Here is a 14,725-nt window from a genome sequence, read left to right on the forward strand (position 1 = left end):
ATATAGGGACAGACAAGTAGACCAATGGAATAGAATTGAAGACCCAGAAATGAACCCACACACCTATGGTCACTTGATCTTTGACAAGGGAGTTAAAACCATCCAGTGGAAATAAGACAGCATTTTCAACAAATGGTGCTGGCATAACTGGTAGTTATCATGTAGAAGAATGCGAATCGATCCTTTTCTATCTCCTTGTACTAAGGTCAAATCTAAGTGGAACAAGGAACTCCACATAAAACCAGAGACAGCAATACCTCTCCTAGGCATATATCCAGAAGATGTTTCAACTGGTAAGAAAGACGCATGCTCCACTCTGTTCATAGCAGTCTTATTTATAACAGCCAGAAGCTGGAAAGAACCCAGATGCCCCTCAACAGAGGCATGGATGCAGAAAATGTGGTACATTTACACAATGGAGTACTAGTCAGCTATTAAAAAGAATGAATTTATGAAATTCCTAGGCAAATGAATGGACATGGAGGGCATCATCCTGAGTGAGGTAACACAAAAGAACTCACATGGTATGTACTCAGTGATAAGTGGATATTCGTCCAGAAACTTAGCATACCCAAGATATAAGATACAATTTGTGAAACACATGAAACTCAAGAGGAACGAAGACCAAAATGTGGACACTTTGCCTCTTTTTAGAATTGGGAACAAAACACCCATGGAAGGAGTTACAGAGACAAAGTTTGGAGCTGAGACAAAACGATGGACCATCTAGAGTCTGCCATATTTGGGGATCCATCCAATAATCAGCCTCCAAATGCTGACACCATTGCATACACTAGCAAGATTCTGCTGAAAGGACCCTGATATAGCTCTCTCTTGTGAGACTATGCTGGGGCCTAGCATACACAGAAGTGGATGCTCACAGTCAGGTATTGGATCGATCACAAGGTCCCCAATTGAGGAGCTAGATAAAGTACCCAAGGAGCTGAAGGGATCTGCAACCCTATAGGTGGAACAACAATATGAATTAACCACTACCCCCTGAGCTCATCTGTCTAGCTGCATATGTATCAGAAGATGGCCTAGTTGGCCATCAGTGGAAAGACAGGCCCATTGGTCGTGCAAACTTTATATGCCTCAGTACAGGGGAATTCCAGGGTCAAGAAGTGGGAGTGGGTGGGTAGGGGGTTTGGGGGGGGGAGGGTATGGCAGACTTTTGGTATAGCATTTGAAATTTAAATGAGGAAAATACCTAATAAAAATTTTTTTAAAATGACATCATGAAATTTATAGGCAGCTGGTTTGATCTAGAAAAAAAAAATCATTCTGCATAGGTAACATAGACCCAGAAAGGAAATTGTGGTATATACTCACTTATAATTGGATATTCACTGTAATGTATAATCATGCTACAATCTTTAGACACAAAGAAACTAAGTAACAAGTTCTTAAATGGTGACAAAAGGATCTCTCAAGGGAGAGAAAACAGAATAGAGTTTTTTAGGTGAACTGGGTATATATGGGGTTGAGAACACGATGGATCAGATGGGAATGGAGAGAAAATATTGGGCGAAACAACTGAAATTGGCATGTATTTGTGGGGTGAGTTAGAAACCTAGTGCAATGGTAACTCTATGGAATCTGTAAGAGTATCCCTAGCAAACACTCTGAGTAATGGGGTATGTGGGGACTGAACTGATTATTTTCTGTAACCAGACAAGACCTCAAGTGGAGGAACTGCAAGTGGAACTCCAGTCACAAACCTTCAACCTAGAGATTGCTCTGACTGAAGAGAGTGCTGGGTCTGGAGCCTAGCAGAATCATCATCAAAGAGATCAGAGAGGTAAGGGATGCACAAGGAGAACATAGCCCACAGAATCAACTCACCAGGACTCATGGGAAATTTCAGAGATCAGGGAACCTGTAGAGTTCTGATTTAGGTCTTCTATATGCATGTTATAACTGAAAAGCTTAGTCTTCTTTTAAAATCCTTACAGTAGGAGCAGGAGCTGTCCCTGACTCTTTTGCCTATATGTAGCCCCCTTTCCTCCTACTGGGTTGCCTTCTCAAGCCTTGATGTGATGCTATATACCTAGTCTTATTGCAGCTTGTTATGCTCTTTTTGATTGATGTTCCTAGGAGGCCTGTTTTATCCTAATCTAACATTCCAAAAGTATACATTCTAAGAGCAAGAAACTTGGTCAAGCTTACATCGGTCCCTGAATCCAAATTGTGTCCTAATGAATGTTTTCTTCCTGTGAAGATATTCTCTTTGTAGGAATCTCCTTTGTAATTAATATTATTATTATATATTTTCTTTATGTTTCAAATGTTGTCCCATTTCCTAGTTTCCCCTTTGAAAACCCTCTACCACCTACCCCGTACTCCTTACCCCTGCTCACCAACCCACCCACTCCTGCTTCCTAGCCCTGGCATTCCCCTAACTGGGGAAGAGACCCCCCTTTTTTATTATATATTTTCTTCATTTACATTCCAAATGTTATCCCCTTTCCTAGTTTCCTTTCCAAAATACCCCTATACTCTCCCCCCACCCTGATCCCCAACCCACACACTCCCGCTTCCTGGCCCTGACATTCTCCTGTCCTGGGGCATATAATCTTTGCCAGACCAAGGGCCTCTCCTCTGATACATATGCAGCTAGAGACATGAGCTCTGGGGGTACTGGTTAGTTCATATTGTTGTTCCTCCTATGGGCCTGCAGACCCCTTCAGCTCCTCAGGTCCTTTCTCTAGCTCCTTCATTGGGAACCTTGTGCTCAGTCCAGTGGTAGGTTGCAAGGATTCACCTCTGTATTTGTCAGGCACTGGTGGATCCTCTCAGGAGACAGCTATACCAGGTTCCTGTCAGGAAACACTTGTTGACATCCACCAAAGTGTCTGGGTTTGGTGATTGTATATGAGATGGATCCCCAGGTTGGGCAGTCTCTGGATGGTCATTCCTTCAGTCTCTGCTCCAGACTTTGTATATGTAACTCCTTCCATGGGTATTTTGTTCCATCTTATAAGAAGGATCAAAGTATCCACACTTTGGACTTCCTTCTTATTGAGTTTCATGTGGTTTGTGAATTGTATTTTGGGTATTCTGAGCATCTGGGCTAATATCCACTTATCAGTGAATGCAGACCATGTGTGTTCTTCTGTGACTGGGTTACCTCACTCAGGATGATAATTTCTAGTTCCATCCATTTACCTAAGAATTTCATAAATTCATTGTTTTTAATAGCTGAGTAGTACTCTATTGTGTAAATGTACCACATTTTCTTTATCCATTCCTCTGTTGTGGGACATCTGGGTTTTTTCCAGATCCTGGCTATTATAAATAAGGCTGTGTAAATATAGTGTAGCATATATCCTTATTACATGTTAGAGCATCTTCTGGGTATATGCTCAGGAGTGGTATTGCTGGATCCTCTTGCCATAGAATTACTAATGTATATTTAGAAAAAGTTTTGTCTTATTTTAAAAGATTGACTTTCTCCTGAAATATATATACTCATATACAAATTTTTAATTGTAGAATGGCTCAAGAAAAGACTCAAAATTATATCATAAGAGAACTTCATAATAATAAATACCTGAATAAAAATGGGGAAACATTTCATTACATTTTATTTTAAAATTTCATTAGCTACTTCTCTGTGGACATATACTTTATTTGTCTAGTTAGTCTTTTAGCTTAATAAATAATATAACTCTCTCAATTAAACTGAATATTCATCTGAGAAAACTTAATTTTGTCTAACTTTAGAGTTTATAGATTGTTCCCACGTAATTATGTAAGTATCAAAATTTTTAAAATATTTTCTATCTCTGCTGTATCTTTACCTGAACCTCTTGAAGGAAGGACATATTTTAGGTCAAAAGTTTTATGGGTGGGTTACTGTGTTTAGTCTTCCACTGGGAGACATGGCTGGCTAAGGAAATGGCCACATCAGGATGCATATACATCAGTACTAGGAGTTCCAGCTACAGTCACCCCCATAGCCACCATGGTACCTTCCCACATCCCAGGTCTTTGGCACATCCTATAGGTACTCTGCTCTCTCCCCTGCTCTCCCTACACATGATTACCCCAACCCTGCTCCCCTCTCCATCACGTCTTCCACCCAGTTCCCTCCCTACATATACCACCAATGTCTATTTTATTCTACCTTCTGAGACAGATTTAATCAGCCTCCTTTGAGCCTGCTATGTTATTTGGTTTCTCCAGATTTGTAGATTGTAATGTTTTATGACTAATAATTGGCCATTTATAATTAAATACACAACATGTATATCCTTTTTGAGTCTGGAATACCTCAGTAAGGATATTTTCTAGTTCTATCAATTTGCCTGCAAAACTTATGATGTTGCTTTTAAAAAACAGCTGAGTTGTATTGCATTGTGTAAATGAACCACATTTTCTTCATCTATTCTTCAGTTGAGGGACATATAGGTTGTTTCTACTTTCTAGCTGTTACAAATAAGGCTGCTATGAAGACAACTAAGCAAGTGTTCTTTTGAGTCCCTCTATGTGTACTCTTTGATTAGTGGTTTAGTCCTTGGGAGCTCTGGGGCATCTGGTTAGTTGTTATTGTTGTTTTTCCTATGGGGTTGCAGACCACTTCAACTCCTTCAATTCCTCCCCTAACTCCTCCATTGTGGTCCCCACGCTCATTCCAATGGTTCTCTACAAGCATCTGCTTCTGTGTTGGTCAGGCTATGCAGAACCTCTCGGGAGAAAGCTAATGGCTCAGCCATTAAAGGCTAGGCTTGCAACAAAAAATAATATATAAGAGTTACATTTATTTTTTACAGTAATTGTCACAATCCAGGACCTCATATAGTTAATTTATTTAAAACTTTAAGTCATGAATTTTATTTCTTATGCATCCAGTTACTATACTATTACAATTATATGCAAACTGAGAAATAGTTATGTCACTTACATGGGGACATTTGTAGAAGCAAGTATACAAAGTTTATAAAAGCCATGCTATTGGGCACATTGTAAGTTTTCAGTAAAACACTAATTTATTAATAAAGATTATTAAAATACTCTTTTGATCTAAAATATATTTAACTCTTTTAAAGGGTTAATATTCTTCAGATTTTAACAGGAAAATATATCTTAAGTATTTATCAGGTTTCATAATAATAAAGATTTTATGCTGTTGATTAGTAAAGACTGGTTTTTGTTTTGAGGTCAAATTGGAGATTTTTGCCCGACATAAAATTGAATCAATTGTAGTTTATGTTGGGTGTGTCACTGACATAACTTTAATAAAGTGGGTTTGAATATTCTCATTCAGTTTTCAGAGGGAGAGATAATACAGACTCATGAGGTACTGTTCTCCCTACAAATCAATCTTTTTGCTGCTTCCTTTACATCCTTGTTCCTCAGGCTATAAATCAGAGGGTTCAGCATAGGGATGACCAAGGTATAAAACATAGCAGAGAGCTTTTCCTGTTCCATGGAGTACTGAGAGCTTGGCTGGATATAATTAAAAGTCAAAGACCCATAAAATAATGTCACAGCTGTCAAATGTGAGGCACAAGTGGAGAAAGCTTTGCGCCTCCCCTCAGATGAACGGATTCTCAGGATGGCAATGATAATGTGGATATAGGACACCATGATGATGATAAAAGTGAAAATAGCAATCATTCCAGAGAAGACCAAAAGCAGCATCTCATTGATGTGTGCATCAGAGCACGCAAGCTTCAAAAGAGGAGGGATGTCACAGAAGAAGTGATTCACAATGTTGGGACCACAAAAGTCCAGTCTGAGTAAACCTATTGTGTGAGTCAGGGAATTAATGAGGCCACCCAAGTAACATGCAAGAACCATTTGAGTGCAGATGTTGTGTGTCATGATAACTGTATACATTAAGGGATTTGCAATTGCCACATAGCGATCATAGGCCATCATAGACAGGAGGATTACTTCTGTCGTTACATAAACTGCAAAAAAGAAACTCTGCAGAATACAGGCAAAGAATGTACTAGACTTGTGTTCTGACAAGAAATTGAGCAGCATCTTTGGAGCAATGATAGTAGAGTAGCAGATATCACAGAAAGAAAGGTTACTAAGGAAAAAGTACATTGGTGTATGAAGTTGGGCATTCAACCAGATCAAGATAATCATTCCCCAGTTACCTACAAGAATGATGAAATACACTACACTGAAAAGCAAGAAGAGAGGAACCTGCCAATTAGGATTTTCAGTCAGGCCTACCAGAATGAATTCACTCACACCTGTATGATTCCAAATTGCCATGTTTTCAGTAGTCTACTTAATTCCAAAATAGTCATTTCACTTAAGGACTATAAAAAGGATTTTCTCCAGAATCTGATAACCATCATGGTCATGAAGAGTTGCCCTGGGGAAGATAAATCAAAACAGCAACCTCAGCCATAGTCAATTTGTGTTCTACAATTTCAGACAATCTATATGCTGAGATTAAACCCACATTAGTTTATTCCCTATTATCAATTATGACAGAATACTAAGGTTAAGAAAAATGTCTTTTATAATAGAAAGCTGTCAGTTGATACAATTGAGACTTGGATCCTGAGTGTGATATATGGACTCTTATTCTTCAAAATTCCTCAGACTTCTGCTTTGGAGCAGTATGAGCTATCAACAATCTGTGCAAGGGAATTTTCATTATCCTGTACGCAACCATTCAATGTATTTAATTTCCAGTTACCCTGGAAATTACACACCGACTTCAGTACCATGTCACCTTCTATTTCTAAATGTGTTGCTTCAAATTTGTTCTCATCTTCCACCTGAATCTCTGACTGGCATAATCATTGTCATATTATTTAGGAAAACTGAACCAGGAAAAAAATACATAGTTGTTTTCATTTGTTCTTTGTTTTAAAATGATTAATCATTAGAAGTGTTGTTTGTATGACAATTTTGCCTTCACATTTTTGTGAAATTTTAGTTTTATATATTGTTTTTATTCTCAAATATTCTTAAAAATAATAAAACAATCCATTACATGCATCATAAGGAAGCAATAAGTTGTGTGATACACTGAAACCTGTAATTTCCTGATATATTTTCTATTTAGAAAGGTAAAATACAACATAACATCATTTCCTATTGAAATGATGCATTATCAATTCTTCAGAGTTGTGGTATATATCAGATAATTAAATTATACATATATTCTCTCATGCAGTTGATAAATATGTATACTTTACTATAATGAGCCTCTATGACTCTTTTTAAATGCTGATGCACTTAAATCAGCAACACCATGTCTTCATATGGCACTGTTAGAAATATAAACATTTGTAGATATAAGCAAAAAAGATAACTAGTATGTAAAATTATTGTAGTGCTATAAGTAATATTATTTTCGGTTTTATTATGTTTACTGTGAAATTTTTCTAAAAATATATAGCTTAAATTAATAAATATTCATTTACATACAGTTTGGAAGTCAGAAACATGACAATCATATCTAATATTTTTTAGATGAAATATACATTGCTATGATGCCACACTCCTACTGGAGGCTCTAAGAGGGGAAACATTTTTTAACCAAATAGCCCTTTTGAGCCTATAACACTACTCTCTGTAGCACAAGACCCTTTCCTCTAAGGCAAAAATATAATGATTTTTTTTCTTCATCATTCTGCCTTCTTCCTGTCTCAGTTTGTAAGAGCAATTGAGTAATGTACAATTCCTACCCTCACAATCCAAGGTTTTCCCTGTGTCTTGTGGACTTCCTCTGATTCACATGTGAACAATCTCTTTTCCAATATGAGGCAGCATCTATGCACAATGGAGATTCCTATTTAAATAACACTAGAAATTATCATTCAATCGGTCATATATAAACTGTCCAATGAAGGACTCAATTTAAGATCCACTGCGTGTGCAAAATGACAAAAGTGATTAATTTGATTTGTCGATGTGTAAGCAAAGACTTTGCTTGGAAAGAACATTGCTGGTTCAAACCATAATGTAGAATGTTATGTAGTAGAAGCTCCTAAATTTGCATAAATGTGAGGTGAAAAAGCAAGGGTAAATGGAAATGATTCAAAAGTATTGAAAAGTACTTGAAAACTCTCAGTGAGAGAAAGTTTGCATAAGATATCATAGTACATCAATTCCATATTTCTGGTTTACTCTAGTATACATTTATTTGCTACATACTCTCATTTTTATCATTTGTCACTTATCTTGCTTGGACAAAATTAATTTTGCAAAAAACAAGCATTTTTCTTTTGAAATTATAAATTTGCCTGATATTTGTGAAATGTGTTTATCTCATAAGCAGATAATTTCAATGTCTGCTTAACAATCAGAAAACATTTACTTTCCTTATGAATGCATGTGAATCACTACAGAATTCAAAGAAATATTGTAGTACCTCATATATCCCAGTCAGGATCTAGGTAAATCTGGCATGTCCTGTTCCATGTTGATAGACTGAAACTAAATACACTTATGTTCCCTGTCTATGTTCCAAATCAGTGGCCTTTGGAAGAATAGTGAATCTACTTTTGCTGTGTAAAAAGGATCAGGAATAGGTGCCTTTGAACATATCAATGATTTACAAAAATGCTTCTTTTATATTTTTAGATTGTGATGCAGCTAGATATTTTTCCATAAAATTTCCCCTCAGTAAACCCTCTTCTTTATACCTTTTCTTGCTCGCTTTCAAGTTCACTAGATTTATTTAAATACATGTATGTGTATTTATATACACATTCAGATATTTCTAAATATATAAATAAAAGATATTTAGTACCAAGATGTGTAATGTTGTGGCCAGTTGCATTAATTCTGTATTTTTAAATTTCTGAATAAAGACATGTTTTAATGGATGATCCCCATGAATGAGAAAAGGGAAAGTAGAAAATTATGTATGATGGAAATAATATTCAGTTATGTTTATGCTACTACCCACTGAATGCACGTGACTAAGTGATTAATGCAGAAATGTATCACCATCTGTCAATACCTCGTTAGCCTCTAAATTATTGGATCTCAAATCTAGACACATATCCATCTCAGAAATAAACTCAGAGCTATCGTCCATTTAATACTGTCATCCTGGTAGACATCAAAGAATGATTTCCAATACCAAAAAGTGTGAATCAAAGGATTTGATCATGCTAAAATTTTTTATTAATTTTATGAAATATTGAATTTAAATATATTTGTTATTAACAAGTCATTTATGTTTTAGACATGAATGTACAACCAAATAATTTGTGCATGAATAGCTGTATATGTAATTTATACTTACATATTCACATACAAATTTGTATTCATAGATGTAAATGCATCAATTGCTACTAACCACACAACTAATGCTACTCAGTATGAAGAATGTTGGGTGTGCTTTTCTCCTCAACCTCCCTTTTACGAAGGGGTGGCAACATTCGGATCAGTTACTGCAATTAATGATTCTAGCAAACTTGGATGGCACCCCGAGAGCCATGATGGACTCACTCTGAGACAGGTGTCTGGCATTGGCTTTTGCCTTTTGGGGCCTTCCATGCTTCCTCCCCAGGCCTTATTAGAGGTTTGCAATCAAACTATTATTGTAGAGGCCACCTCTCGATACCTTGGAGCACCTAATGGTACTTATTTAGCATGTTCTACTGGACTTACTACTTATATAGTTACTCAGACATTTTTAAATGACAGAGATTATTGTGTTGCAGTTCAGCTTCTCCCGAAGCTGACAGTACACCATGCAGAAGACCTCCTCCAATTATGGAAGAGTGACACAGATCTACCCCGTAATAAGAGAGAGCCTATTTCTGCAGTAACCTTAGCAGTAATCCTAGGCTTAGGAGCTGCAGGCACAGGAACAGGCATTGCCTCCTTGGTCACTTCTCAACAGCAATATACTCAGCTTCACCTTGCTGTGGACAGAGATATTCAAGAGCTACAGAGTGGCTTAAAAAATTTAAAAGATTCCTTGGTCTCTCTGTCTGAAGTAGTATTACAAAATAGGCAAGGTCTTGATTTAGTGTTTCTTAAAGAAGGATGGTTAAGTGCAGCTCTCAAAGAAGAATGTTGTTTTTACTCTGACAAGACCGGCTTAGTTCAAGATAGTATAGATAAAGTTAGAGCTAGTTTGGAAGAGAGAAAACGCAGCAGAGAGAAACAAGAATATTGGTATAAAAATTGGTTTTCTACTTCTCCTTGGGTCACCACCTTGCTTCCCACACTTTTGGGAACTTTTTTTGGGTATTTTACTGCTTTTATCTTTTGGCCCCTGGGCCTTTAGAAAATTAACCAGTTTTGTTAAGTCACAGATTGAAGCTGCTTTAAGTAAGCCGGTTGCAGTCCACTACCATCAGCTGGATATCCAGGACTCAGACAAAGAAGATCCTCCTCCCACCGAGGCAGAAACAATGACTCGTCTCCAATTTTTCACCCTTGGTGCTAGTGCAGAGTCCTCTTGGTTCCTCAGGCTTTGGAGACAGTAGGGACAAAGAAGGGTGACCTCCAGCTTCTACTTGAGCTTCTCCAGCTTGAGAACCACAAATTGTGGTGTTACAATTGGCATAATTCTTATAGAGGGTTTACTGAGTCTAAGGTTGACAATTCTCCTACGGGAGCTGCACAGAACTCAGAACTGTGAATGCTGGTTCATGATAAATACGAATCCGGTATGGGCCCAGTTTGGGTGCAAACTAAGTATTGCAGGGGAAGGTCCAAACAGACCGTTTCTGAGTTCCCTGAGAGACAAACCCGGTTTAGAAGAGGTTGGTATCTAGTTACAATTAAAAGTAAAAAATTTTCTAAGGCTCTGCCTCCCCTCCCCAAAAGATACCAAGAGCCACAAGTGTGGGTCTGTGACAGCACCCACGGGAGGAATCCGGTCAATGTCCCCCCAGCCATGGTAATGCCCACTCATCTAAGGATGAGAAAATTATTTGATCACCTCAGTTAAGTGTGGNCTTATTAAATTTAATTCAGAAGGGGGAGATGTCAGGGACCATCCTGTGAGAAAGTGAGCCCTTCACAATTTCCCTAACAGGCCAAATGGCCTTGTACTAAGAGCTGGTTATCACCCCCTTTCCTCCCTATTCCCTTCCTGGCACCTGAGGCATTAAAAGCTGAATAATTATAGTCCCCTCTTCCCTATCTCTTCCTGAGTTCCCATGACATCCAAGGACATGAGTTATGCCTGAGCCCAGCTTGACACCCAAGGCTGTCAAGGAGGATCGATGTTTCGAAGATAAGATGCAGAGTGCCCACTGCTTGGCTTCTGACTTCGGCCCCCATGTCAGCAGATGCCCACTTCTTTGTTCTTTGTATAATTCTCCCTTGACCCCTCCCATATTCCCCGTGATGTATGCTTTAAAAAGAAGGCACCTCAGCATAATAAACGAGACCTCTATAGGTACCCTTCCTGGTCTCCTATTTCTCTTTCTTTTCCTCCCATCTCCTTCCAGGTTTGCGGTTCCCCTCACACCCACGAATATCTGAATCCCGCATGATGGGATATACTTTAAAACACACAAACTGAGTAGTTTATAGTTTGAATGTAAAAGACAAATAAAGTAAAATGCCAGATAATGTGGAAACATAAAATTTTGACATTGAGGATTAAACCAATATTGAAACTGTATTATAGCAATAATAGCATAAAATAAGTGAGACAAGCTAGATATTCACAATTAATATCTGTATCAGACTGAAGACCAGAGCTTTTGTGGCAAAGTGTGGAATTTGTCATACCAAAGTTGGTCTGAGCCATCTTAAACTCAGAACTCTGAACAGTAAACATCTACCAGGATGGAAAATGGATGGAAGAAAAATAGAAAATAGTTTTATAAATACTGTATTGAAACTTTTGAAGAAATTATGTCTAAATGATCTAAAAGTACTATTTTATAAAATTAGGCTGAAACAATATATTATATATAAATTATAATTCTCATATAGTCATATTTTTAGAAATTACATGACTTTGCAAATATCTTTAAGGTACTATGTGAATATTGTATTGAATAATAAAAACAATCTTGTACTTACCATATGCTAGAAAATAGTGAATATAGATTTAATGTAAGTGTATAAGCATTGGGTAAATAAAGCTTTCGTCTATGAGATCTGGAAGGTTGAAAGATATATAATCCACAAATAATAATATAATGTTCTAAGCCGTACTATAAGTACTATACTTGGATAACTGGCAATGAGTTTCCTTTAGCGTTTTGGAAATAACAGAAAACATCAAAATCTTAAAATGGAAACTTAACACTTTCTTTCTTTCAACATAACAAAGCTCAGAACAAGACATCTGCCATACAAGAGCTGGCTTCCGCAAGTCTTTAAGGACTTGATCTTTATAATAGGGTTGCAGATAGAAGTTTCTGCTCTACTGGGGGAAAAAATCTACTTCTACTTCTTTATGTGTCTCAGTTGCCAACACTGAGTTATTACCATCCTTCTCATCTCCTGAGACTTAAACTAATCTATGAGCTGACAGAACTCCTGATATCTATTCAGTGGATACCTTTCCTTTCAGCACTGAAGCTATGAAAGGGTATCCTTTACAAATAATATTCCTTGGAAGTAACTGTTTTCTAAATTCAAGCATTCTGTTACAATGATGAATAAAGACCGTGAATACAGGAGAAGAAGTTGAGAAAAATGTCATATTTAAACCACATGGATGATAGCTAAAGTGTTCTGCAACTAAAACAATTTAAACTTGTTATTTTTCAGAAAAACATCTTCAGGAATTAACATTCTTCCTACATAATTTTCATTCTAAAGTGGACCCTGAATAAAAGCATTTATTTCAGCAACATCCTCTACCTTTTATGAGAAAGATGGCATTATTTTTTTACAAAAAAGATACTAAGAGTTTAGTTGTTTTCAAGTGTGTTGTAGTTTAATTATCATAAGCTGACATGGTACAAGGTCAAAACATATTTTATATTATATGTACCTGTCTACCAAATCACATGAACTTTTCCATTTAATTTCACATCAACTCATATAATTGGTAAGTGACAAAAATATCTTTTAAATTTCAAGAGTTCAGGAAGCAGATCATAAATTAAAACATATACCAAAAGATAATATCACATATTGGAACTTTTCAGTAAATAAAAAATGAGAAATATATTAATAAAAAATATATTTAAATCTTTGCCACTTTGGAAATTATCTTCAAAGTATAAATATTTTGGTTTTTAAACTGTCTAAAGAATATCTGTGGTTTTGGTAAAATATTTGCCATGAAAAGGTGAGGGTCTGCGTTCAATTCACAGACCTGTGTTAGAAAAACAGCCAGTTAAGGTGGCACACAATTTTTAATACCACTCTGAGTGGCAGAGACTATTAGATTAGGGGAGAAACTTGCCATCAAGTATAGCATACTCTATAAGGTCCATACCACTGAGAGAACCTTTCTCAAAAAGTAGGGTGGATTATGCTTCATGAACAGTGCCAGGGTTTTCTATCTAGCTTCTACATGTAAATACATACAGGTAAAGACAATAACCCCCTAATACTCATATGTCTACAAAAATATAAAGAACTTAAGAATACTAGGAATGATTATGGAAAGTTGCCTGGCTTTTTAAGACTTGCCTGGACTCTGTTAAATCATGTGTGTCTTTATACCTCATATAACCAATCACATTGATGACTAGACAGTATATCTTTGTTTAAAAAAAATAATCAATTATTTGATTTTCCTGTAACTCTAAATAAACAGATTCTCAGACAATTGAATTTCTGAATGTGATGAATCAGGTGAAGGCTGAAATCATACCTCAGTTTTAATGGAAAATTTTTCATTTAATGAAGTACCTGAGATAGACATCTTTAAAACACAGAACATAAACTTCTTTCCTCCTCATGACTCCAGGGAGACATGAGAAGAATCCTGGATATATGTTAACTTTACATTCCAGAAGACAGTCAATTATTATCACTTTGCCTGTTATATCTGTGCCCTTATGACTTGATTAAAAACAAAAAACAACAAAAATTTTGAAATGAGGTCTCAGAGTAAAGATGTATGTTAGACATATTGGAGAATGAAGCTAGTGAATTTTTAAAAAAAAAAATCTTTCTAAAGTGTTTGTAAAGATAAGTATTATAAAATTGTAAGTGCATTTTTGTTATTCGTTTATTTAATATTTGTTATGCATTTATGTGTAAAGTGGTTCTAAGGATGTAAAAATCTGTCCTTCAAATCATTCACACTAGTTTACAATGTTTTTGTTTGTCCATTTGTTGTATAAGGCATCATTCCTTGTATGGAATTTTATGTTTTAATTTACATCCATTTATCTGTAACCAAAGTAAATTCATTTTGTGAATGAAGAATGGGTTTGAAATCTGGGAAAGCACTCATAGGCTGTGATGATCTTCTTCTAGTATATCAGAAAATTTGAAATGATGAATAGAACAACAATGCCTTATGCTGTAAGATCGAGAATTGACAAATGGGACCTCATGAAACTGCAAAGCTTCGGTAAGGCAAAAGACACTGTCAAATGTGCCCATATCTTCGAGGCTTTTCCCCACTTTCTCCTCTATNNGTTTCAGTGTCTCTGGTTTTATGTGTACTACAGAGCAATTGTGATAAAAACTGCATGGTACTGGTATAGTGACAGACAAGTAGACCAATGGAACAGAATTGAAGACCCAGAGATGAACCCACACACATATGGTCACTTGATCTTTGACAAGGGAGCTAAAACCATCCAGTGGAAAAAAGACAGCATTTTCAACAAATGGTGCTGGCACAACTGGC

At 36.5% G+C, this 14,725-nt stretch overlaps 1 protein-coding gene across 1 annotated transcript; it reads right to left on the bottom strand.

The window, feature by feature from the left end:
- Positions 1 to 5,295: 5,295 nt before the first annotated feature.
- Positions 5,296 to 12,322, bottom strand: LOC110290206 (olfactory receptor 1052-like). The gene is made up of 2 exons (XM_021156701.2): positions 11,983 to 12,322; positions 5,296 to 6,337 (listed from the first exon to the last, which is right to left on the bottom strand). The coding sequence occupies exon 2, from the start codon at positions 6,232 to 6,234 to the stop codon at positions 5,296 to 5,298; it is 939 nt and encodes a 312-aa protein (XP_021012360.1). The 5' UTR covers positions 6,235 to 6,337; positions 11,983 to 12,322.
- Positions 12,323 to 14,725: the final 2,403 nt, after the last annotated feature.

The sequence above is a fragment of the Mus caroli genome, chromosome 2, assembly GCF_900094665.2.
Source record: "Mus caroli chromosome 2, CAROLI_EIJ_v1.1, whole genome shotgun sequence".
In the NCBI taxonomy this organism is placed as follows: domain Eukaryota; kingdom Metazoa; phylum Chordata; class Mammalia; order Rodentia; family Muridae; genus Mus; species Mus caroli.

What these genes read in the sequence shown, in the direction of transcription:
- LOC110290206 (XM_021156701.2), bottom strand. Translation starts at nt 6,234, where the DNA reads ATGGCAATTTGGAATCATACAGGTGTGAGTGAATTCATTCTGGTAGGC.